The sequence below is a fragment of the Phacochoerus africanus genome, chromosome 2 (assembly GCF_016906955.1).
Source record: "Phacochoerus africanus isolate WHEZ1 chromosome 2, ROS_Pafr_v1, whole genome shotgun sequence".
NCBI lineage: Eukaryota > Metazoa > Chordata > Mammalia > Artiodactyla > Suidae > Phacochoerus > Phacochoerus africanus.
The window spans coordinates 14,395,204-14,420,630 of record NC_062545.1 but is presented as its reverse complement, the minus strand read 5'-3'; the positions used below and the strand labels follow the sequence as shown (position 1 = coordinate 14,420,630).

Sequence of the window (25,427 nt, the reverse complement as noted above, 5' to 3'; positions counted from 1 at the left end):
GGTCAGTTGTGCCTGGGACACATCCATCTTGAAGAATCCGTGCCAGTCAAGTCTAAATGAACTGGGGGCAGCTGGGTGTAGGGGTGTGAGGCTTAAGTAGGGAGATTTGGTCTGAGGTGACTGCTAGAATGCATCGAGGGAAAAGTGTGATTCCTCTCCGGCTGCTGCTCTTTTTATTTTATTTTTCCAGGCTTATTCAGATATAATTGACAAAAGGTAGATATTTAAAGTGTGCACTGGGATGATTTGATATATGTATACACTGTGAAAGGATTTCTCCCCATTGAATAGTTAACACATTCATCTTTTTTTTTTTTGGTGAGAACATTTCAAATCTACTCTCTGAGCCAATTTCAACTGAACGATACATCATTATCAGCTGTAGCCGCCATGTTATACATTAGATCCTCAGACCTGATTCAACTTGTAACCGAAAGTTTGTTCCGTTTGGCCTTTTTTTCTTTTTTCAGATTCCACATATAAGTGATCCCATGCCGTATGTATCTTTCTCCTGGCTTATTATCCTCCGGCTTATGTCATCTAATATGATGCCCGCCAGGCTCATCCACATTGTCGAGAATGACAGAATTTCTCTACTTGTTAAGGGCGAACAGTATTCCATTAGATGTTTCCCATTTCCTTTATCTGCTCATCTGTCAACAGACACTTGGGTTGTGTCTCTGCCTTGGCTATTGCGAACAATGCTGCTCTGAGCACAGACGTGCAGACATCTCTTTGAAACAATGAGTTCATCTCCTTGGCATATAGATCCAGAAGTGGGACTGCTGGATCATACAGTAGTTCTATTTTTTAATTTCTTGCAAAACCTCCATACGGTTTTCTGTAGCGGCTGCACCAGCTTTCCATGCCCACCAGTTGTGCATGAGGGTTCCCTTTGCTCTACATTCTCTCTGCTTTTTTAAATTGGGTCTTTTTTAAAATTTCCATTGAATCTCTGAAGGCAGGTTATGGCTTCTTTTCATAACTAACAAATCTAAATTTTCTGTGTCATGGTAATAATGCAAAAACAGCCAAAAGAGATAAAAATAAGAAGAAAAGGGAAAACACAAAGTCAAGGGAGGAATCTGGGAGAGACATGGGGAAAAGCTCAGCTGAGCCCTTTTGTTGCCCCTGTGGATGAGTCTGGTAATTCCTGCTCATAGATTCTACTCTCCCCACTATTCATGGTCCCTGCTTATGTTTCACTTGCCTCCTCTCCTATTATTCAAACCTTAAATTAGCCTAAAGGCTTGATTTTTATTTCTTGGTGGGCAAGATGATAGCGATTATTTCTCCAAACCTTCCCCTGCAGCTGATACCTCAAATCTGCACTTGCCCTTCATCCTGTGCGAGAGGAAATCAGGCACAGATTTCTCCAGTCTCTTCAGTAAAGACATTGTATGTCTCATTAATATAGTTTTGAAAACTGAACTCTATTTCAAAAAGATTTCCCCTTGCCTTACTTTCACAAGGCCAAATAATAAAATTTAAAAAGAAGTTTCTTCTTAAAGAAACTTCAATCAATTGCTTTAAGCACACAGCTTACCCAAGCCTTCTCATTAGGGAACAAAAAATTTTTTTTCTATCTTCAGATGTAAATTGAAGACTTACAAGTAGTTGTTAATGGTGTTTGGTTATGAAGAATTTGTTTTAATTGTATATATCAAATAGGTACTTATTAATTTTTCTTGTTGCCAATTTGTCATTTCTAAATTTTAGTGTAGTTTGGGCAGGAGAAAACCCAGCTTTGTCACAAAAGGTTTGCATTATGAATTTGATTCTGTTGCACATCTATTTTAGTTCTTGTTAAGGGATGAATTTGATTGTGAAAACCCAGGATATTTTATGTGTTGAACGTGTTAGTTCAAGAATTTCATTTGGTTTTATAGAGATACACATCTATGATGGCTGGCCACTCCAAACATAAAACTTAAACTTTCGACGCAATTGAGTTCTTCCATTTTCTAGCTGACAGTGTGTCTGGCTTTTGGAAGAGAAAGTGAATCAAAGTAATTTTGGGTTCAAATGATTATCGACTGTTCCCTTCTGAGACTTAATGTAAAATCATTTTTTTAAGAGTTAAAGTAAGTCAAGGAATTCCTATAGTGGCTCAGCTTTAATGAACCCAACTAGCATCCCTAAGGACGGGGGTTCCATCCCTGGCCTCGCTCAGTGGGTTTAGGATGCAGCATTGCTGTGAGCTGTGGTGTAGGGTGCAGATGTGGCTCACATCCTGCGTTGCTATGGCTCTGGCGTAGGTGGGCAGCTGCAGTTCTGATTCAACCTCTAGCCTGGGAACTTCCATATGCCATGAGTGCAGCCCTAAAAAGAAAAAAAAAAAAGAGTTAAAATAAGTCAGCATTATGCAAGTTACTGGATAAAAATCATAGGAGACCAAATAACAAGAATTTCTTTGAAATATCAGAAGAATACGTCTTCTGCTTAGAGTTTACATCTATTACTTCCTCAATTTACCCCTGTTAATATGCAATATTCTCAAAATAATAACTGTGTCTTGATATGTGGGGCAGTGTGTGGTCTTTTCCTGAAGTTACAAGGTTTTAACTATATTGACTAGTTTGTTGATTCCTATTATGCAATAGAAGAATGCAGATGTTAACTTAATCTGAAGCCTGTTTTTACAGTGACTTTTACAGATTATATCTAAAGATGCAGAATCAAGTTTTATGAGACCAACTTTTCTTGTCAAGTCCCCATTCCACCCTATTCTAATTGGACTGACCCTCGAAGTGAATAAAGCACAAAGAGGACTGTAGGTGAAACATTTCACTTCACGTTGCATCTTGCCCTTAGTAAATGAGAAAAGAGAGACAAATAGAGAATCTGAGTTAGAAGGTCACATATACACTCGCTTTTTTTAATGAACGAAAACATGTTTTAAAATAGTACATATCTCCATGTCCATGATTTTCTTTTCTGTGGAAAGGTTCATTTGTGCTGTATTTTAGATTCCAGATATAAGTGATATCATACGTTATTTGTCTTTCTCTTTCTGACTTACTTCACTTAGTATGAGAGTCTCTAGTTCCATCCATGTTGCTGCAAATGGCATTAGTTTGTTCTTTTTTATGGCTGAGTAGTATTGCATTGTGTATACATCTTAGAAAATTGACAGAACACTGTAAACCAGCTATAATGGAAAAAATAAAAATCATTATTAAAAATAAAATAAAATAGTACATATCATCCTTTTAGTCTAAATTCAGGACATTTTCCCAAGAGATATAAGAATTTAGACTTATAGAAATGGACTTCTTCATAAAAACATGCCAACAATATTTTTTTTAATTTTTGAAGTTCAATATTTTGCACACTATCAATTCAGACTTCTTTGGATAAAGAAATGGAGGTGACTTCTAAGTCATCGAGCAGAAACTTTATGTGGGCAGTTGGCTGTTCTGTCCCCAGAGCTCAGAGAAAACAATTGAGCTGGGAATTGAAGTCTTGAGTCATCTGCCTTTAGCGGTGACAAAAGCCACAAATGTGAGATAGATTTTCTGGTGGGAGAACTCAGAGCTGCAAGAAGAGAAAAGGGCCTGACATTGAGCCCTCTGCAGCTCTGGCTCATGGATGGATGGAAGCCAGTGAATCTGAAGAGGCTGGGAAGCCCCAACCTGAGAGGTAGAAGGAACACTGGTTATGCTTTGTGTTATGGAAACCGAGGGAAACACGTGTTTTTTTGTTTGTTTGTTTTTTTCATGTATCTTTTTAAATACTTTTAAAAATTATGATTGATTTACAATGTTCTATCGATTTCAGTTGTACAGAAAAGTGACCCAGTCATGCATATTTATTCTTTTTCTCGCATTACCCTCCCTCATGTTCCATCACAAGTGATTCAGTGTAGTTTCCTGTGCTGTAAGCAGGGTCTCAGTGCCCATCCACTCCAAATGCAATATTTTCATCTACTAACCCCAGACCCTGCGTGTTTTAAGAGGGAGGTCAAATAAGACGTGCGCTCAGAGTATCTGTTGAATTTAGCAGCAGACGCCACGGGTGGTTTCTGGGAAGCTGCTTTTGTGGCGCAACAACTGTGGAAGACAGATGGCCATGAGTTGAGCCATGCTGGAGAAAGAGGAAGAAAAAGACCTCAGGTGTAGACATCTGTGAGGATTTGAGCTGAGAAGGAGGACAGGATGTGAGAGAGAAGTTGGAGAGTGATGTGGGTCAAGGGAGACCTTTTTTTGTGGGAAACGCTCACAATGTGATAAAAGCCAATAAGAAAGAAGCATTTGAGTGAGAGAGATTCAATGAGCAAGAGAGAAAAATAAGAGAATGAGAATAAAAGGCCAGCAGCGACAACAACTAATATTATTCACGAGGTGCTGTGCTAAGCCCTTGGCATGTATTCTCACATTTAATTCTTAGAATAATGTTATATAGTGTGTACCACTGCTTTTTCTAGGTTACAGGGGGAAAGGTGGACTGGGGGATGTTAACTAACTTGCTTAGAGTCCTCCAGCTAGTAAGTGATGGACTTACTAACTTAAGGACTGAACTTGGCCACTGCCCCAGCCCAGCATCCCTAACTTGAATTTAGGTGTTCTGTATTGCATCTGAAGACCTACTTAAAGATTGTCTAAATTATATTTTAAGAAAGGCTGCTTTGAAACTCTCTGAGAGTTCTAACAGCTCGATTTGGACAACAATTTTGGTGGGTAGCCTGGGTCAAAAAAAAAAAAAAAAAGCCATATATACTGAGAAAGCTTAACCTTGTGAATACATATAAGACATCAAGTCTCCAAATATGGGCTGTGTGAACTGAAGGGGATTTTCCCCCAAAACAATAAAGGGAGGCAGAAATTGAGTCTAGGAGAGTTTTTCAAAAAACACTTCAAGAAGGGCCGAAGAAGGATGGCAGACTGAGGTAGCAACCACAGGGAGGTCCCAGTAAGTGACAGGAAAACATCCTCCAGACAGCTTCCCTGCAGATTCTGACCGGCTAAATTTGCTGAAATAATACTAATTCTGTCCTCTTGCTTTTGATAGGACATAATGACTACATGTGTCCAGCTACCAACCAGTGCACAATTGATAAGAACAGGAGGAAGAGCTGTCAGGCCTGCCGGCTACGCAAGTGCTACGAAGTGGGCATGATGAAAGGGGGTAGGTACCTGGGCCCCAGGCGCCTGCCTGCCGTGCATGTCCTGTCTACCACCTAGGGCAGGCGCTTTCCATTCCGTAACCACGGGAGCGTAGTGTGTTTTCTTTCAATTATTTTTCCCTACTCTTTTTTTTATAGCAGAGGGTGTTTATTTTTTAACATGTATATCGACTGTACGTTTTTCATTTTTTCTTTCTTTTTTCCATTTTTTAAAGTTTTATTGAAGTCTGGTTGATTCACAAGGTGGTGATAATTTCTGCTGTACAACAGAGTGCTTCAGTTATACATGTACACATATCCACTCTCTTTCAGATTCTTTTCCCACATAGGTTATCATAGAATACAGGGTAGCATTCTCTGGGCTAGACAGCAGGGCCCTGTTGACCACCCATTCCGTAATCAATAGTGTGCATATGCCAACCCCAAACCCCCAGTCCATCCCTCCCCCACCCCTTTTGCCTATTTCTTATTTTCCTTCTCAAACAAAAGTATTTTTATAATTCCTGTTATTAAAAACTAAGAAATTCAAACATATCATTTTATGTTTTACATTTTCAATGTAAATAATTATACTTAAAATCAGAGATGTGTGGGAGGTGGTGGTGGAAGGAGAAGGGTGCTCAGCGAATTAGTCTAGAAATATTTTTCAGGTACTGTTTATATTGCTAACACTAGAAAATGGTATCTGGGAATAAACATTCCCTAAATTGAGACTTGGAATCATGAAAGCGAACTAGCTAATGTATAATCTTTCCATCCCTTAGCATCTCTGAGGGCATTTGAATTTCAATCAAAAGGCAGCTTTCTTCTCTAGAAGTTGAGTTCACCAGCATCTCCCAGAACCCCAGCATCTAGCATGGAGCTGGGAACAGGGCAGTGATTTCTGAGCACCAACAACCACAAGGTCGTCAGGATTTGTGCCTGTAGGCTTGGGTCTCTGTGGCTGCAGGTGTGTGTATGTGCGGTTTTCTGTCTGCTCCTTATCTAGTCTTCCAGTTTCCTTAGACAGGAATCCAGTGTCTTGTTCTGGGGGTATTAGGTGCTCCATAAACATGGTTGCCTGACTGATCTCCTTGTGTTCTTGGGACTCAAGTCTTGAAGAGCACTTCCAGTCTTGAATAATCTCCAAAATACCAAGAGAGAAGAAGTAGCAAATGTGTAATTGAAAGAAAGTAACAGGTGTATGCAGTGTTTGGGGATGCAACAAAGGAGAGGAACAGACATGACGGTCCTGTGTGAGGTCAGAGCTCAGTCTCCGGAATTGGAGAGAAGATTCTATTCCCAAAATGTCACTGATCCTCATAACGTCTCAGGTTTCTAAGGAGCAAAACAGGAATATAAATGAGTACTGACCTCAGAGAGTAATTGTGTACATCAGTGACAACATGAAGTGTTTAGCACAGCACTGTCTTGGAGGATTTTCTGTGATGGTGGAAATGCTCTAAATCTTCACTGTCTAAGGAGATCGCCACTGGCCACATGGGCGGATAAGTATATGGAATGTGACTAGTGTGACCAAGGCCTGGAATTGTTTATTGCATTTAATTTTTTTTCTTTTTTTCAGCTGCACCTGTAGCATATGGAAGTTCCCAGCCCAGGGATTGAATCTGAGCTGCAGCTGCAATTTATGCCACAGCTGCAACACCACCAAATGCTTAACCTGCTGTGCCCTCGTGGGAACTTCTAATTGTATTTAATTTATTTTAATTTAATTTTACTTTTGGTTCCCCTGAGGCATGTGGAGTTCCTGGGCCAGGGATCAGACCTGAGCCACAGTCACCACCTAAGCTGCAGCTGCGGCAACACCGGATCCTTAACCCACTCTGCTGGGCTGGGGATTGAACCTGGGTCTCAGCGCTTCCAAGATGCCACCAGTCCTGTTGTGCCACGGTGGGAACTCCTAAATGTATTTAATTTTAATCAACTTAAACTTAAATTGACATATATGGCAGGGGGGTGATATAAAGGAGAGGGACAGGCACTGGTGGTGTTGCCTGCTGATCATAATGGGGAAAAGCTATCTGGAGATGGCACCGAAAGTTAGTTAAGGTGAACAAAGTTGCCATGAAAAAGAATAGTGATTGTGCAAATAGAGGGCAGCTAACCTTTAACTCATTAATACTTGGACGAAAATGCAGGCAGAGGAAAAATCAGCAATCATGCCTGATTGTTCCTGAGTTTAGAGTCAAAGATTTCTTAGTTAATGGTCACAAATAAGCCTACCGGCTTGAGATTTTGAATCCAGCATTTGAAATAAATTCTCTTGATGGACAGATGAAATGTTGAATTTACGCATTGTGTGAGCTGTGACTGTATGTATGTCTTGAATGTCTGAAAAAGCAGCTTTAATTCAAAGGGTAATTAATTCCAAGAATTTAACAGCCACATTCAGAAAATGACACTTTGAGTCATAAATGGATTAAATATTTAAGGAATTCATCTTTCTTTGTACTGTTGGAGAATTAGTCAGGCTTAATTAAACTCACAAAAAGCTTCTTAAGGTAACTTGATAAGTGACAGGAATATAACAGCTACATGTAAAAAGTTTAATTTGAAACGATGGAGTCTAGTTTAATATTCATCTTTGGCAATTGTAGGTAGATTAAGCCAAGCCTCTCAACTTCTCTCTAAAAGCTGAAATAATCAACTTGTAAATAGGTCCGAAACATCTTTTTCTTTGAGGCGACCCATGCATTGACCCCACTTCATAAAAAGTTCTATTTTTCCTAATTAATATCCAGATAAGTCTGGCTGCATAAGTGTAAATGATACATACTCATTTTAAATCTAGCAGAAAAATTAACATGCAAAGACATAGTAAAACTCTTCCCAATGTGTTCAAATAGGACTTTAGGTAATTTTACTGCACATGGCCAATCCGTGTGTGCATGCATATACTCTTTGGGCTTGCACATTCCTGGCTGTAAAATATATATCTATATTAATTTCATGCTTATTATTCTGCTCAGCCTGCCTTAACAAAGTCTATAGACTGGGTGGCTTAAACAACAGGAATTGATTTCTCACAGTCCTGGAGGCTGTAAGTCCAAGATCAAGGTGGCAGCAGGTTTAGTTTCACCCTAGACCTTTCTCCATGGCCTGAAAATAGTCCCCTTCTCACTGCGCCCTTGCATGGCTTTTTCCCTGTGTGTGCACATCCCTGGTGTTTTTTGGTTGCTGTTGGTGTTGTTTTTTTTCCTCTTCTCATAGGGACACCAGTCATATTGGATTAGGATTCCCCATAGGACTTCCCTTAAGCTTTATTACATCTTTAAAGCCTCTGTATCCAAACAGTACTATTCTGAGGCACTGGGGTTAGGACTTCATTGAGATTTTTCGAGGAGACACGATTCAGTCCATAACAATTTCCCATAGAGATTCCTTAGCAGTTGTTAGCATCTGTCTACATAAAATGAAAACATATGTCTTTCTGGCAGTTTCTACATGTGTATAAGTTTTACGACAAGCTTTAAAATTGTGAAACTATAGGCTGTGAGAACATCTCATTTTAATTATATGTATACCATTTGCCATAAAGCCATGTAATTTATTTTTTTCCACATTGTGGAGTACCACACATGACCTTGTGACACCCTGTATAACAACTCCCCATATCTCACCCAATAAAGACTTAATTTACAACTGGAAGTACAGTTATAACCAACTATAAAATTTGAAATGACTTGTAAAGAACAGCTGTGACTAAGTAAATCTTTACAATGTTTTCCTACTGGTTTCACAAGGATCCAGTTTCTCAACCAGGCTAGACACCAATTAGAATATTGAATTTGTACATGTGAAATAAAATGTTTAGTTTTAGATAAAAGAGGGAGAACCCCACCCCTGCCCTCAACTTTTATAGTAAGGCTGAAAACATTTATTGAAGTATTCTAAAGATCCAACAAAGTACATAATCTATCTACATGAAGAAATTATTTTAATTGTTGTGATTCTGGCTGTACCCTGAAAATCCCAACGTAATTATTAGATTTGGTTCTGAGCCAAGGTAGTTCAGTAAGATGCAGGATTTAAGATGTGCTTTTGAGGAAGCACTTCTCCATCTTAGTACCAGGGCTAGTGTCTGCCTTTTCAAAGTTGCATTTGCCTTTTCATCTTTCTCCCTCCCCTTCAACCTTAAGTGGCAGGTTGAATGTCTCTTCTTAAGGGAGATCTTCCCTGTTGCCTCACACCAAGTTAGCTCCCTGTTCTCCCTTTCGTAACCAGCAACACTGCCCTGAGGTCTCACGACTGTCAGTGTTAGTTGTTCAACATCTGTCTGTAAACTCCACGGTGGTGGGGATTCTCTCTGTCCTGCATACTGAAATAACACTAAAAAAGTCACGGAGTGAGTGTTCAAGAAATGCTTTCCCCATGAGTTAATGAATTAATTCAATTCTTTTAAATAGTTATTTGTTTAGCATTCCTTAGAGGTAAGCTATTAAGGAGAGTGCAAACATGGACAAACGCCTAGCCCCTTCCATCAGAGTCCTCGCAGTACAAGGAGGACATTTGCATATGAAGTGGCAAAGCAAAATCCAGAAGACAAGTTAAGATTGGGTTGGAAGATGAAGATGGGAATGGCAGACCAATGGCCAGTGGAGGTTCAGAGCTTTGGTCAGCCTCTGCTGGCTTTCGTCCAACCCAGAGTATTACTCAGACTATCTGACTTCCAAGGTGTACATTATTACCCAAGAATTTGGCCTTCTAGCTTGGTTTGGTGGAAAGGGGAAGACCTCGGCTCTGAATACTGGCTCCTCCTCAGACTTTCTGAGCAATCCTGTTGCAGGTGTTTTTATGAGCGTCATTATCCTCAGATTCAAAATGAAAAATAATTTCTACTTAACAAGCTTCTTCTAAGCATCACAATTCATAACATGTGAAATACTTGGTAAAGTACACACAAGTGTTAATGGTTACAGACAGACCTTGAACATGATTCAGTTCTAGACCATGGCAGTGTAGCAAATGCTGCAATAAAGTGAGTCACACACATTTTGGGATTTCCCAGTGCATCTAAAAAGTTATATTTATGCTATACAGCAGTCTTCTAAGTGTGTAATCGCATTATATCTAAAAAAAAAAAAAAAAACCCAGTGCACATACCTAATTAAGAAATACTTTATTGCTGGAGTTCCTGTTGTGGCATAGTGGATTAAGAATCTGACTGCAGTGGCTTGGCTTGGTTTGCTCTGGAGGTGTGGTTCAATCCTCAGCCCGGCACAGTGGGTTAAAGGATCAGACATTGCTGCAGCTGTGGTTTGAATTCAGTACCTGGCCCAGGGACTTCCATATACAGTAAAGTTAAAAAAAATAAATAGATATTTTTTTGCTAGAAAAATGCTAGCCATCATCTGAGCCTCTGGCAAGCTGTAGCAGTAACATTATAGGTCACTGATCTCAGATCACCATAATGAGTATAATATTAATGAAAAAGTTAGAAATACTGAGAGAATTATCAAAAAGGGACACAGTGATAGACAGTGAGCAAATGCTGTTGGAAAAATGGTGCCAGTAGACTTGCTTTATTCAGTGTTGTCACAAACTTTCAATTCGTAAGAATGCAGTATCTTCAAAGTACAAGATGAAGTATGCCTGTATATCTTTTCTGTGCTACAGGTAATTCTTATCTTACTTAGAACAGCTTACTCAGCACAGCTTTTTTTGTTGTTTTGTTTTGTTTTTTTGAACAAAGAGAATGGCAATTTCACCCCTAGAACTGTGTATAAATATCTAATTCCTTTGTGGGGAGTAAAACACTGTTTCAGATATGTCTGTTTTTTCATTTTGGTAGGCTGTATATAGCTTCGTGATGAATACGATTTGTTGTTTATCATTTTACCATGCCAGGGCATTATAGAAATTTGTTAAAATTCCTCAGTAGACTCAAGAAGTGTGCTGGTGGCAAGGTTTTCATTTTTCAGGCAAGGAAATTGGCAGCAGAAATTAATTGATGTGAAGGACTCACACCTGTCCCTCCTGGTTGTGCTTCCTTGTAACACTGTTAAGAAGAAATAAGAAATCAAGTCATAATGGTCAACTTGTCTTTCCTTTGGTGACAATGTTGCAGTTTAATTTTGATAAATGTTGCAAAAAAGAAAAGAATTAGCAAAATACTGTTACAATTTTAAAGTGAGAAAATAAGGTACTAATAATACAGATGAGGAAGGGGATGTTATATGTTCAGAATAACTCAGATGCCCAGTGAGTTTGAAAATATTTCCTTTTACCTAAGTTTAATATTTATCATGAGTTACTATAATTTGTTTCATTGATAGGATGAGATTCCAATCCAGAAAATTAGGTTTTCTTTGATCCTACATTGGCTGATTTTTACCCCAAACAATCACCTGATTATTAATGTTAATGATGGAAGAACCAAATCAATAAATTAAAAATGTAAATGTGAATTTCTTTCTTGGGATAGTCTAACGATTCTTGTGAGAAGTGTAGCTGCATGTGAATCCAAGCTTTTTCAGAAGGCAGGGTTGGGAATTCATTTTTAGGATTTTGTTTAAGAAAATATTAGAGAAAAGCTAGTTTGTCTTGACCAAAGAGATGCTGGTTGTTTTAAGAAGCAGCTTATATATTTATGATATTAAAAATATTTTTTACTAGTTTATACTTAAGATATTTAATTTATGTAAAACTTCATATTATTTTTCAGTTGCAAACTAAAAATATACTGAATCACGCATAAGACTTAAAGATGAACAAAATCCAATGTTTTACAACAGCAACAAATTCTCAATCTATGAACCATAGAAGCTGATTTTGCATAGCCTCTCTTCACTCATTATAGTGTTCCTGAGAAACTCTCCAGGAGCCCTAGGGCTCTAAGGAACACAGTTTGCAAACTACTGATCTAATCTAACCTCTTCATCTTCCAGATAACAAAAAACCAAGGCTAAAGAGAGGAAATGACTTGATCAAACTTCAGAGCTACCCAGCAGAGGAATGAAACCTAGAATCCTAGATTCTATAGAGTCCTTTCTCCTTCCAGTGCACCTCTACCTGATAGTGCTCCATGCTGCCACTCACCTTTAGCATAAAAAGTAATTGATTAAAAATATGAGTGGCATATGACTCAGTTAATGTTCACAAACATATGCAAATACTGCAGAGAGAAGAAATCCTGAGTAAAAGAAACCATCTTATGCTCTTCTTCCAGATGATATGATGATACCAAGACTTCAGGGATCTGTGGACCTGGGGGGCTAAGGGAATTAGGTCTAATAGGTACATAGCTAACCCATGAATGAATAGCTTTCTGTTTCTGCTTTAGTGGTGGTGGCTGCAGTGGTAATAGTAGGGGATGCAGAATGTGTCAGGAATATCTCTGGGTTGTAGAATTTAAAGGAAAGAGGAGGTGGGTACTGAATGACAGCATTGCGGTCAGAAAGGCTGAGAGGTGGGAAATCGATGCAGGAATCATAGCTGTGAAATTCCAAGGAGAAAAGAAATTTCGATGTCTGTTAATTTAGCATGAATGAAAAAAAAAATGAGATGACTGTTTAGTTATTCTTCTCAAAATTTGGCAAAAATGAAAGAGGCATCCTGCTACATCTGCCTAATAGGGAGGCAGGTCAGCATCTGTGACAGTTTTGTTAATTCAGTCCAGGGAGGCAGGCTGGCAAGCAGCCAATGCTTCCATCCTTGTAAGAACCATACTGCTTTGCGATTTCTTAGCACAGATTGAACACCTTTCTTACAAACTTGATGGGACCAGCTCAATTCAAAGACTGATGCTCTACTGACCAAAGATTGCTTCTATCAGGGTTACCATTGACCTTGATGTTGCTAAATCCAACAGTCAATTCTCAGCCCTCATCTTGATGGACTAGTGGCATTTGACAGTAGATAATTCTCTCCTCTGTAATGTATCTACGTTACTTGCCTTTGAGGACAACACGCTTAGTTTCCCTCCCACCCCGTCAGTCACTCTTTCTAGGTCTTCTTTGTGTGTTTTTTCTCTTCTTTCTTGACCTCTTAATGGTGGGGTGGCCCAGGGTTTAGTGCAGGATCTCTTATGTTCCCTGTCTGTTCTCACTCCTTTTTCATGTCATCTAAGTCCCATGGCTCTAAGTGCCATTTATATGCGGATGACTCCCCAGTTTGTACCTCTAGCCCAAAGCTTCTTCCAAGTCCATGATCTCTCTATGCAACTTCTCATATGTCTGCCTCATGTGTGTCTAATAAACCTCTCAAGCTCAATTTGTTCAAACCTGAATTTCTTATCTTTACCCTCAAATACACTTTATCTGTGACGCCTCCCATCTTAGCTAATAACTTCTCTTTCGAATTGCTCAGACCAAAACAAGTTGAGTGATTTTTGACTCTTCTCTTTCTCCCTTACCTCACGTTCAGAAAGTTATGGTGGCTCTACCTTCAGAAATTTTCGGCATCTGGCCACTTCTCATCAACTTTATTGTTGCCCCTCTTGTCTGAAACACCATTATCTTTCTCCCAAATTCTTGCTGATGCCCTGTATGTTTTTTCCCTCGCTTCTCCCCAGCGATACATTAAAAATGTGAATCAAATCCTATTCCTTCTCGACACCTTGCATGGCTTCCCAGTTCACTCAGCTGATGTCATGAGACCCTGCCTGCTCCCCATTCTTACTTCTTTCACCTCTTTTCCTATTCCCCTTTCTCCTGCTTATTCCACTTTAGCCATGTGGGGAATTTATCAGTCAGGCTTATCCTGACCATTCCATTTAATAGTGCAGTTTGCTTCTCCCGCCCACCCCACAATACTCTCAATCTTCCTATGACCCCATCCTGCTCTACTTCTTTATTTTCCCGTTGCATTTCCACCTTCTAACCCACCATATAATTAGTTTTTAGGTGATTTACTCTTTCATGTCTGTCTCCCTTATTAGAATGTTACCTTCAGATGGGAACTTAGCTGGAGTTTGTATGTTTTGTTCACTGATGTATTTCAAGCATGTAGATCCATGCCTGCATCTAATAGATAGTCAATAAATAGTCGTAGCATGCATGAATTAATAGAATGAATGAGCAAAACTGGAAGTGCATGGTAAGTGTTGAGCTATGAATAGACTGAGCGTCGAGTCCTGTTTTTCTAATTAAGGGAGAAAATCTGCTTGGAAATTAAAATGTGTATAGGAGTTAGCTTTTACTGTGGAACAGAACCTCACCACAAAAGCTCAGTGGCGTACAGTTAGTATCTATTACTCACATGTCAGGGAGATGGACTGGGAAATGGCTGATAGTCATTGGGCTCACTCATGTGCCTGGAGATCAGCTGGCTGCTTTGGCTGGAGCAGCTTCAGTGACTCAATTTTGCTTGACATGTCTCTCATCCCTCAGCAGGCTGGTCCAGGTATGTTCTCATGGTGATGGCAGAGGTACAAACGGAGAACAAGCCCCAAAACACAAGCCCATTTCAAGCTTTTATCAGATGATGTTCAAGGGCCAGTGCGAGTCCAATGGATGAATCCTTAGGGTTTGTGAGGGCAGGGAGGGGACAGGGGTGGGGGACTTCAGAGTGCTATGGCAGTTAAAATTCTGGAACCATTTTTGTAATCTTTCAAAATCGGAAATGCGAACTTTTCAGATTTTGGACTGAAATAATAAGAGTCATAGATTCTTAGCCTTGGAAGGGACCTATGGGTTTATTTACTCTTCTTCCAACCTCAGTGTCGGAATCTCGTCTCTAGCATGTCTGACAGCTGGTTTGGGGTGCTGAATACAAAAGCGAATTTTATTTTCACACCTCCCTGATATACATGATAAGTGGACACTGTAGGGTAGAAAAAAGAAAGGGAATAGATGTGAGCCAGTACTTATGGAAAAACAGAAACTGCTTTTGGATATGCTGTATCTTACCAGTTCATTTGGATGTGGGTTTAGGGTAAGTTACAACTGGTTTTGAATGGAGATTAAAAAACAAAAGTAAGGTTATTTTAATATTTCAGTAGAAGCTCACAGCATATATAAATCAGTAATCATACTTTTATTTTTATATGTGATGGAATACTAATTTAATTTTTTTATACTGAAGTAATTGTATTGCCTATTTAGGGGGCATTTGGGTTTTAAAGGGCAGAAAAGGGGCCCTCCTCTACCTTTTCAAGAATGGCCATGTCTCACCTTGAATGTTAGAAGGAATGCTGACAGGTTTTTTTTTTTTTTTTTCAAAAATTCCAGAAACAGTCTTTCTTGTTCCGATGATTTGCTTCTGCAAAAGTAAATTGTTCTTGAGATGATGCAAGGACCCTTTCTGTGGCTCCAGCTTACACAATGCAGAACTTTGGGGGCAGTAATTGTATGAATAAATTGCTGTTTTTAAATTCTGTAAGCCCACGACCTCATACATTTTCATGTGTTTACTTTCTGTTTCAATGATTGTGATTAGGATAATAAATGGAGTTTAGGGTTGAAAGAACCTAAAGATCACCTGGTCCACCTCTTTGTGTTTTAGCTCATTGTTCTTGTCCAAGTCACAGAGCTGTTTAACTGCTCAGACCAGAAGCCAAGACTCCTGACACCTGGGTCAGGCTCTTTTCATTGTACTGCACTGTCTGCCTGACCAAAAGGGATTCAGATCATCTTGAAAAATGGACACATGCATAAATAAGATACTAATATTACACAGACCAAAATTATGACTTAGAAACAAGTACTGTGGGTGCAAAATACTACTCTTCTTCAACAAAAGCATTAATCAACACACTTGGCTTAGTTGCACAGTGCAAGTACCAAAATAAATTTATATGAAGAATATGGTGGTTCTTTTAAAAGAATTACTTAATATTTAATTACTTCCTATTGCTTAATACAATTTAAAAAGGACATTTTCTCCTCTAGGCTAAAGGTTTTCACTATTTTCAAATAACAATTTCAGTATTTGTTGAAAGCCTGTTTTCTTTTTAAAATATTTTGATTATTCTGGTAATAAAAAAGGGTGATTTTGTCAATGAGAAGGAGTTCTGGCTGAGGGTCAGGATCGAACCTGGCTCTTTCGGGGACCCTTGGACAGATCACTTAATTTTTGTGAACTCAGTCCTAAGTCCATATTTTTCAGAAGTGACAACTGAGTGGTGTCTAGAGCATCTTAAAGCTTAAATGTTGTGGTTTATGATGGAAGAGTCAGAATCTAAAGCTAAAGATTTGTATACAAGTTTCTCAGCATGAGGAACAACCTCAGTAGCTACCATATTTATTTATTTTTTGGCCCTGCCTGTGATATGCAGAAGTTCCTAGGCCAGGGATAGAACCCACACCACAGCAGCAATCCTAGTCGCTGCAGTGATGCTGCCAGATCCTTAACCTGCTGCCTCACAAGGGAACTCCATATTTGTATTTCAAGCAAAATTTGCAGAGAACCCAGCAGCTGGAAAAAAAATCCTGTTGGAAAGGACAAAGCTATTCTCTTTGTTGATTAGCATGGAAAGCGCATCTTTTTGGGGTGAGTTCGATGTGAATGGTAATATGAGCAGATGGCTATAATTTCGCCACCCATTTTTTAACCATGTCAGCGAAAGAGTTCAGGGACAAAGTTCATTGAGATAGGCTTTTAAGAAGATAACTGAGCTCTTTCCTGTCATTAGAGCTGTAGTAGTCATGCCTCAGACTTGAGTCCCGAGAACTGGTAGAACTTTCTAGCGTCTTCCTTATGACACAGAGAGAGGAAGAGGCTAAAAAGGTAGTGAAGACTGAGCAGTTCCTGATTAAATACCACACATGCAAGTCTGGTGATTTTTGCTTGAACACTTATCCAGTAGGTATAAAACCAACCCACTTGTTAGACGTCTTGGAAATCAGGGAAATATATGCCAGCCCCGAGAGGGATTGAAAGGTAAAGTGAGGAGTCATGTAATAATAAGAAAAGTTCTGGTTACACCTAGCGGCACTGCATAGTTTAGTTTAAGCTTGACTGAGCAAATCTAAGGTCGAGAGAAATATACAAAGTTATACTTGGGGGTCTGTATCATTAAAAGCTTGCTTAAGACTAGTTATTGTATTTATCTTGTATTAAGGCTTTGGCAGTGTTATCTAGAAAATGTTACCTAAGGAATGCCAGATCAAGTCCAAACTTCTTAGCCTAAATCATTTACAGGTAGCCTTTATTGAGCATTGACTCTGTGAAGGTGTTTGGAGATACAAGGGTTAAAATGCAGTCACTGAGCATAATGTCTAGGCAACCTACAGAGTGAAAGAGACTTTTCGTATAGGTGACCAAACCCCTTTGTTCCCTCAAGAGACCCAGGATTAAAATTCCTGCTGTCTCAGTTTACCCACCAGTTCTGAGCCTCGTGCTATCTATCAGTGCTCCCTGGGATCAAGCAAGTTCACGTTTGCTGGATGGCCCTTTGTACTTAATGTGGTTTCAACTGCTGGCTAAAATTCACGAGGATATGTCCTTTTGCCAAGTCCAGTCCTGCCCATCCTAGATTTCTTTCCTTCTCTTTGTGGGACCCAGGCTCGTAGGAAATGTACTTGTCTGAAAACATTAACTACCTCATCAGACTCTTCTGAGAAGCAAAGGCATAAATTATAACATTATCATTGCAAATTGGCATACGGATGTTTGGTTTTATTATTCTTATATGATGTAGCATGGTGGTTATGTCTTTAGCTTTGGGAATAGATTCAAAATTTAGCTTTGTCTGGAATGTGTGACCGTGAGTGTGATACTTAACCTCTCCAGACCTCAGGTGCTTTATTTGTCAAACGAGGGCAATGATAAAATACCTACCTAATACAGTTGTGCAAGCATTAATCATAGCTTTTAGTATTGCACTTATCCTGTAGTGAACCCTTCATAAAAGTTGGTTACAATAGGTAATAAAGAGTATGCTTAGTTTTTGCCTTATGTAATAAATCTTATCTCCATATAGAATTCAGTTCTACTATGCTGTCACAATTAATCAAGGATTATTTAGTAAGTAATTATTGTGTGCTTAGTTTAAATAATCATGACCTATAAAATGTAGTGCCTAGCCCCGAGGATCCTGCCAACCCTGGCATTCAAAGTTCTCAATCTTCCGAATCACATCTATTTTTTTTCAGGCTCTTTTCCCTACTGTCCTAAGAAAACTTTGGCTGCAACAAACAGGTCTGCTCATTGGCCACGGAAAGTACCTAGTCCTCTTAGGCTTCCCTTCAGTCTGAAGTTATTCATTATTTAGTACTAATAAGTTTCCCTGTACCAAATCCCCCCTTTTAAACTCATTTAGGACTCCCTGTAAGTCATCCTCACCTTTTTCCTCTGAATGCCTCTGATATTTCCTCCGTGTGTTAAACAGAAGGGCAGGTGAGCTGCCGTCAGAAATCTAGGTACTGAGCATCTCAAACCTTGCCAGCCTAAGGACAAGCTGGACACAGTGATGTACAGTTAATTCCAACTGCAGGAGAGCAGTTTCTGCCATCTTGACTCTTGACTCCTGCTTGACCTCATCACCCTTGACTTTAACAAATCTACTTCATCAGCTCCCCTCTGCCTCACTTTCATTTCTAGCCTTTGGCCTGATCCCATCTATACAGAGCTTTGAATTCTGGGCTATTTATCTGCCTGCTCATTTTCTGTCATTGCTAGAATTGTGTACAGACGTTACCCCATAGATAAGCTGACCACTTAGCTCTGACCTCAAGACTGTCACTGAATCTCATCCCCAGACTGGCCTCTTGAGTAGCAGAAGGTTCATGCTTGTTGGCTTCTGGCCCTTTGCTTGTGCTGTTCCACCAGTACCCAGCCATCTGCCTGGTGCCACACTTAATAGATCTTTGTTTATTGAACACACAGCTGAACGGGTACAGGATTCACCGTCCAGGTGCCAGATTGGGTTGAGCCAAGCTAACAACTTAGTATTGTATTTTTAAAAAATGTTAATCTCTTTACCTATGCAGTTAGCTTTTCAATTTCTAGAAGTGGAGCCAGTCATATTTTTGTTTTATTCACAGCACAGTGATATTTTGTAAACATTTCTTATTGATGATGAGTTTAATGATAATGGAAAAAGGAGAAGAAGTGGTTTATCTTAGTGTTTAGATAAACCTTTCCCTTCGCATAAGTCTGTTATTCAGATCACATAAGCATGGCTGAAGTACCACCACTACCGTAATGATCTCTCTCTGCCCCTCTTGGTCCCTCTCTCTCTTTTGGCATCGTGTACGGACCTGTGGGAACTTTGTTATGTAATTTTAAGCGTGAAAGTAATGGCATCAAATAACTACACCTGTTATTCACAAATAAATAAAACTGTAAGACAAAGAAAAGCAAATTTTAGGAAGTAAAAAAAAGCCATTTCCAAAATTAAGTTAAAATAAGATTTCCTTACTCTTGAATTATTTTAGTAGTATTTAGTATCACAGGTAAGAGGAACTCTTTTGTTGGTTGTTGAAACCTTTTATAGATCATTTGTTTTGAGACATTCTAAGCATAGCCTCTTTACTGTTGGGTAATCCCTATTTTATTTTTTCCTTTAGCCTGTGCCTTTATGTTTATTATTTTGTTTCTTGAGGGTTCAAAAATATGTATTTTGCTACACATGGGGATTTTCCATAAAATACTACAGTATGGTGATTTCCTCACGAATTTTCCAGGTATCCTTTCTTGCAGACAGATATTTTAAAAAGCATATTTTCCCACATTTTAATTCTCTTTCCCTCTCTTTCTCAATATGGTTTCAATTCATTAAATGAAAGAATTTTTAAAAAATAAGTTTTAAGCATTTTCTTTAATAATAATTGATTTTGGAATCACTTAACTGCGTTTGCTCCAGGGTTGTAGTTCACTATTTATTCCCTTGAGTCCTTCCCAAAATTAAATGTTGTACATGTGGAATTGATTCGCTTCACATGGATGTGTTGTTTCCTCCCAAAGTGATGTTGGTTTCTGGCGTTTAATAGTGGTAATGGGTCAGAAAAGCGCCCATCCATATTTGCCAGATATTCACCAAATATATTTTGAAATTTTACCCTGTGGGAAAGTAGGGAAATGAGTTCTAGGTGACTCCTTGATTTAAATCCAATAAAGAAATTAGATAATCATCTGATACAAGGACCAATAACAAAACAGAACCATCAGCAGAACAAACCCTAGCAAGAGAAGTTCAAACAATGCTGAAATATTAAAAAAAAAAAAATAGAGAGAGCCAGCCCTCTCTATCTGTGGGTTCTACATCCACAGATTCAACCAACTACGAATCAAAATATTTGGGAAAAAAAATTACAGAATGTTCCAAAAAGTGAAAGGTAAGAATACATTTTTTCCCCCTAATTTGAGGACTAAATTGTCACAGAGTTATTAATTAAAGAATACATTATTTCCCCACTGATCTGTAAAGCTACTTCCTTTTTGTATCAAGTTTCTCTGTAAGAGAATCTGATTCTGAGCTCTCTTTGCTAATTCTTCCCTCTATTTGTCAATAAAACCACAGTTTAAATTTCATAACTTTGAAATGACTTTGACTTTATAATCCGTCTTTAAAAACACTTTGTTCTTCAGAATCGTTTTGGCTATTTACGGCTATTTTTGCTTCCAAAGGAATTTTAGAATCAACTTTTGATGAAACCGCATTGCATTTACAAATTAATTTAAGGAGGCTCAACATCTTTATGACATTGAGTTTTCTCACCCATTAACACTATATAATTCCTGCATTATTTTAGGACTTTAAAAATGACTTTTAATAACATTTAAAAAATCTCTCCAAAAGGTCTTGCATATTAAAAAAATTTACTCCTAACTCTTTCATGTTACTGATATTTTAAAGACATATCTTCAAAAAAATTACATTATTTGTTTCAGACATGTCATCTATTTTAAAAAAATTTGCAATTTAGGGATTGTATTGCTTATTTGTTCAAAAATTTCTCATGCTGTTGAGTATCCTTCAATAGAAGATTTTTAGTGTGGTTACATTAATATTCCAAAATGGACATATCATATTTTAATTATTTCCTTAATTATTGATATTTATATTGTTTCTAACTCTCACAATTTTAAACGAGACTATGAACAGCTTTCTTGCTAAAGCTTTGCACACTGCAGTAATTATTTATTGAGGATCCATTGATAGAACTCAATGAATTGGGGGAGCACTTGGTGAACTAGACAGCTCTCTGCTTTGGTCTTGGGTGTGGATGTGGAATATCTTACCGAGTCAAAAGGTATGCATTTTTCCCATGACTTTTGATATATATTGTCACAATCCATCCAGTGGTGGCTGGTTCAGAAATCATAATGTATCACATAAAAGAACGCTGTAAGCATTACAAAATATGACATATAAAATATATTTATTGACATGGACCATATCATGAAGAAAGTGGGTTAAGGATCCAGTGTTGTCTGCCCTAAAAAGAAAAAAAAAAGTAAGTATTTTAACTTATGCAGGCTCATTCTGAGCAATAAAGAAGAAGAGAGTGAATAAGTAAACGAATAACGATTTTCAAAGGATACCCAACCAAGAGTTAGCGCTGGGTAAGGGAATTATGTATGCTTTTTCTTTTCTTTTTTCTTCTCTGCGTTTTTGTTGTTGTTGTTGTTTGTTTGTTTCTACAATGACATGAATTGTTTATGAGTAAAATTTTAAAAACTTGATATTTTTATAAAGATTTAGTGGGATAATAGTGCTCCTTCCTTTAATTTTTAGGAAACTTTCTTCTTGGCAATTCTTTTTATATGTTTCTTTCTCTCTTTTTGGAATGAGATTGACCAGCTATTTAACTATAACAACTGTGCATGTTATTACTATTGCGTTTAGCTGCTACATTTCACAACTGTGATTATTTTATTCTCCATCTGGATTTAACTATATTTTAGGTGATCTCAGAAGCATCATGGAAAGAGGTCATATAACATCAGCATCCTGATGTTGATAAATACCAATAATCGATGACTGTTTGGGGGAAGTCTTAATATGTTCGTTGGTTACATTTGTGTTTTTTGATGATAGAAGAAAGTGGTAAGAAGGCAGGAAAGCCACTAACTGTGTACTTTCCCCTCCTTGCTTAAAACCAAAGCACAAATGATTAGTGTGATTCACTCAGGAGGCACTTCATGAAACTGTAGAGAAATAAGTTAAATTTTCCATCCCTTGTCACAAAGATTTCAATCCCTCTTGAAGGTAAATGGGGAACAAAGAGATTTCGTGAACAATGAAAGCTTTCTAAACAATTGAGAAAAAAAGTTGTTTTGAAACAATGACTTAGGTGCCATCCTTTTATCTCAGTGTATTTGCTTAAGGCAATTACTGGCAAAGAGTTTGATGAAGAAAGTTTTGTTTTTTTTTTTTTTTTCTCAGCAAGGCGTCCCACTGCCATCAGATTCTCTTTCAAAGACTTTGTAGCTGACACATGGGAGCTCATTCTGATTGCTTGCCCCACGTCCCACTAGCAGTACACACTGTTCCCAAATAGCACAAAGTTGAAATACTTTCATTTGGGCAAGTTCTGCAATCAGGGTAATCTGCTCCATCTTTAAAGAATATAATGGAAAAAGGCAAAGCCCAATTGCTGTGACCTTGAACTTTCACTGAAACTTGGAGATGGGTTAGCTCATCTGGGGAGAGCTTGGCACTAAAGACACCAAGGCCATGGGCTCTATCCTATTACAGGGCAGTGAAACCCCAAGGAAAGCCCATTGCCTTGGCACAGACTCCCTGGGACATCTGGCCATTCAGGGTGAGGCAGCGGAGTGTGGATTTTTTAGGGAATCGTGTCATAACTGAAGGAGTCTGCAAATGGAGGCTGGTTGTGGGACCAAGGGAGAGGGCCCCCTGAGGCTGGAGGAGAGGCCCCAGGGTGCCATTGGCCAGAGCAGAGTGGGAGACGAGGATAGCTGAACACGCTTCAGGAAGTGGGTGACATTCCAAGCACTGTATTCTGTGGAGGTAGCAGAGAAGACTGGCTCAGTCACCAGGAAGGTTTTCAGAGGGAGCCACTGCACACGCTAGTGACAGGAATCTATCTGTGGGACACCCCACAGCAGGTACAGCCTCTGGGGAGGGGGTCCATTGCTCACATGTGTTATATTCACATAATATGTTAGTACGGCAGTACGGTCATATAATTAAAATATGTACATCCGTTGGGGATGCTTACTCAAATATTTTTTCCCCTATCACAAAAGTATAGAGCTTTCTGGTCAACGGTATATTCTATAGCAAAAGCTATCCCTGGGCTGACCAGTTGAATAAGTATCCTAAACTCAGATATTTGGATAACATAGTTAACAGGGAAAGTATAGTTATTGAAAGCTTTTCTTTAGGGCGGTTTCAGTAACTCTATGAACCGGTTCACTTGTTATAAGTTTCATAACTGTTCTATGCTCAATGAGTTTTCCTGTTCCTTCCCACGTCTGTATCTTTCTGAGGTTTCTTTTTCCTGTATCCTTGTAGCTCCCCTTAACAATCTCTGAATATCAAGCAGAGGCCTCAGAACTGTGCCATTTCACTCCATAACTCGCTCTGACCTGGCAATGCCTCCCTTACAGCTGCCTCCACAAGTGATGTGAAAGGGAGCCAATGCCAGAAATTCTAATCCTGGGAGCATCTTCTTATTTAAGCTCATTTATTGTTCCGATTTAGAGATAGCAATCCTGCTTCCATTGCACCTTCCCAAACCAATTAGGTTAATTTTCTGAGGGAGGGTTCCGGAATTGTTTTCCAAACTCCCCAGACGATTCTAATACATGCTGTTCTTCTCGAGCACTTTTAGGTGTCAGATGTCATGTGGTTGTTGCACCCCTGTCTCCTGCATGGCCCAGTAAATGGCCACGAGCTACTTGCGGGCACTTAACCTGAAATGAGTTATGATGAAATAACATTGTAAATACACCTCTTCAGTTGCGCCAGTCACATTCAAGAATTCAGTGGCCACGAGCATCTGGGGGCTGCTGGATTGCACAGCCCCGCTATGGAACATTTCCATCGCCACAGAGCTCCATTGAGTTATGTTAACAGCTGGGAAATATGGCGTTCCCCTTGTGGTGCAGTGGAAATGAATCCGACCAGGAACCATGAGGTTGCGGGTTCGATCCCTGGCTTTGCTCAGGGAGTTAAGGATCCGGTGTTGCTGTGAGCTGTGGTGTAGGTCACAGATGCGGTTTGGATCCTGCACTGCTGTGGCTGTAGTTTAGGCCGGCAGCTCTAGTTCCTATTCGACTCCTAGCCTGGGAATCTCCATATGCCATGGGTGCAGCCCTAAAAAAGTGAAACAAGACAAATCAACTGGGAAATATCGAATTGGAAAAGTGAGGGTACACTACAACAGAAACTCCAAGGAATTCTGTGTGGTTGGTAGGTGCTGTATCTTATGTTACTTCTGGAACTGAATTTGTGAACCCCTTAATTTTTAAATTTAGTTGAAAGGATTTTTAGTTAATTGAAGCAAGAGATTGATTTGATTTTATATGGCTTGCTCAGCCTACCTTTGTGTAACTCATCTCTCTTGTCAGAGTGTTTGTAGCAGCATCTCACTTAATCCCCAACTTATATTTTGTTGCATGTGCCATTTAAAAACTGTTTAATCATAGAGGTTATCCCTTCTGAAATTGGTATCGTTTTATGGAAGAGGTGAACAGCTGGCGAAAGTAGTCCCAAGGTTTCTAATCCCACTGAAGGAAAATATGGTGCTGTCGTCGCCTTGCACCATGACATTTGTGAAATCCAGGAAGGGGCAGACCTCATGCCCTAATAATACATCCATATAAACATCCTCCTAGGCTCCTGCAGAGTCTTAGGGTAACAGAAACATTAGGAGTGGGAGAACAGCAACCTTAATATCACTTTCACTTATGGAAAAGCTGAAAGCTCAAAGTGGCCATTTTGCCAGCTGAGTATTTCCTGAATTTGGCCAAGAGTCACTTTTTCAAATCACTTGAAATCTCGTGCACGACATGATGCTTCTACTCACACCATTGTGCAGATATTCCCTCTCCTTCGTATTTCACTTCGTATGCCCTCCTGCTATTTCGGACACTTTTATTAAGTCCCTTCCTTGCACGTAAACAGAACCCATCAGTCCGTTAATGGAATTCATTATGCTCATTTGTCTTTGCCAAGAACTATTGGAAATGATCACAAATGACTATGTAATTATAATTAAGATCTCGTAGCTGCATACGCTTTATTTTTAACAAGTTCATTCTGTTAAGTTTCACCCCATTTCGAATAATGACATTCACCGGTACAAAGGAGAATTATTAAAATGACAATTTAACTAATATCTTTGACAGATATTAGTTATTGTACTTGATAATTGTAATTAATAGCTCATAATATACAGATAGTCACTCTAGAAAGTTCATTCTCTTAGAATACCTACGAGCAACT

At 38.9% G+C, this 25,427-nt stretch overlaps 1 protein-coding gene across 2 annotated transcripts in view; it reads left to right on the top strand.

Moving 5' to 3' along the window:
• Nucleotides 1-25,427, top strand: part of ESR1 (estrogen receptor 1) — a 279,219-nt gene that overhangs the window by 69,146 nt on the left and 184,646 nt on the right. For both annotated transcript variants that reach the window (XM_047769921.1, XM_047769920.1), the window contains exon 3: nucleotides 5,011-5,127. In XM_047769921.1, coding sequence (XP_047625877.1) covers nucleotides 5,011-5,127 — 117 coding nt within the window. The remainder of the gene's footprint in view (nucleotides 1-5,010; nucleotides 5,128-25,427) is intronic.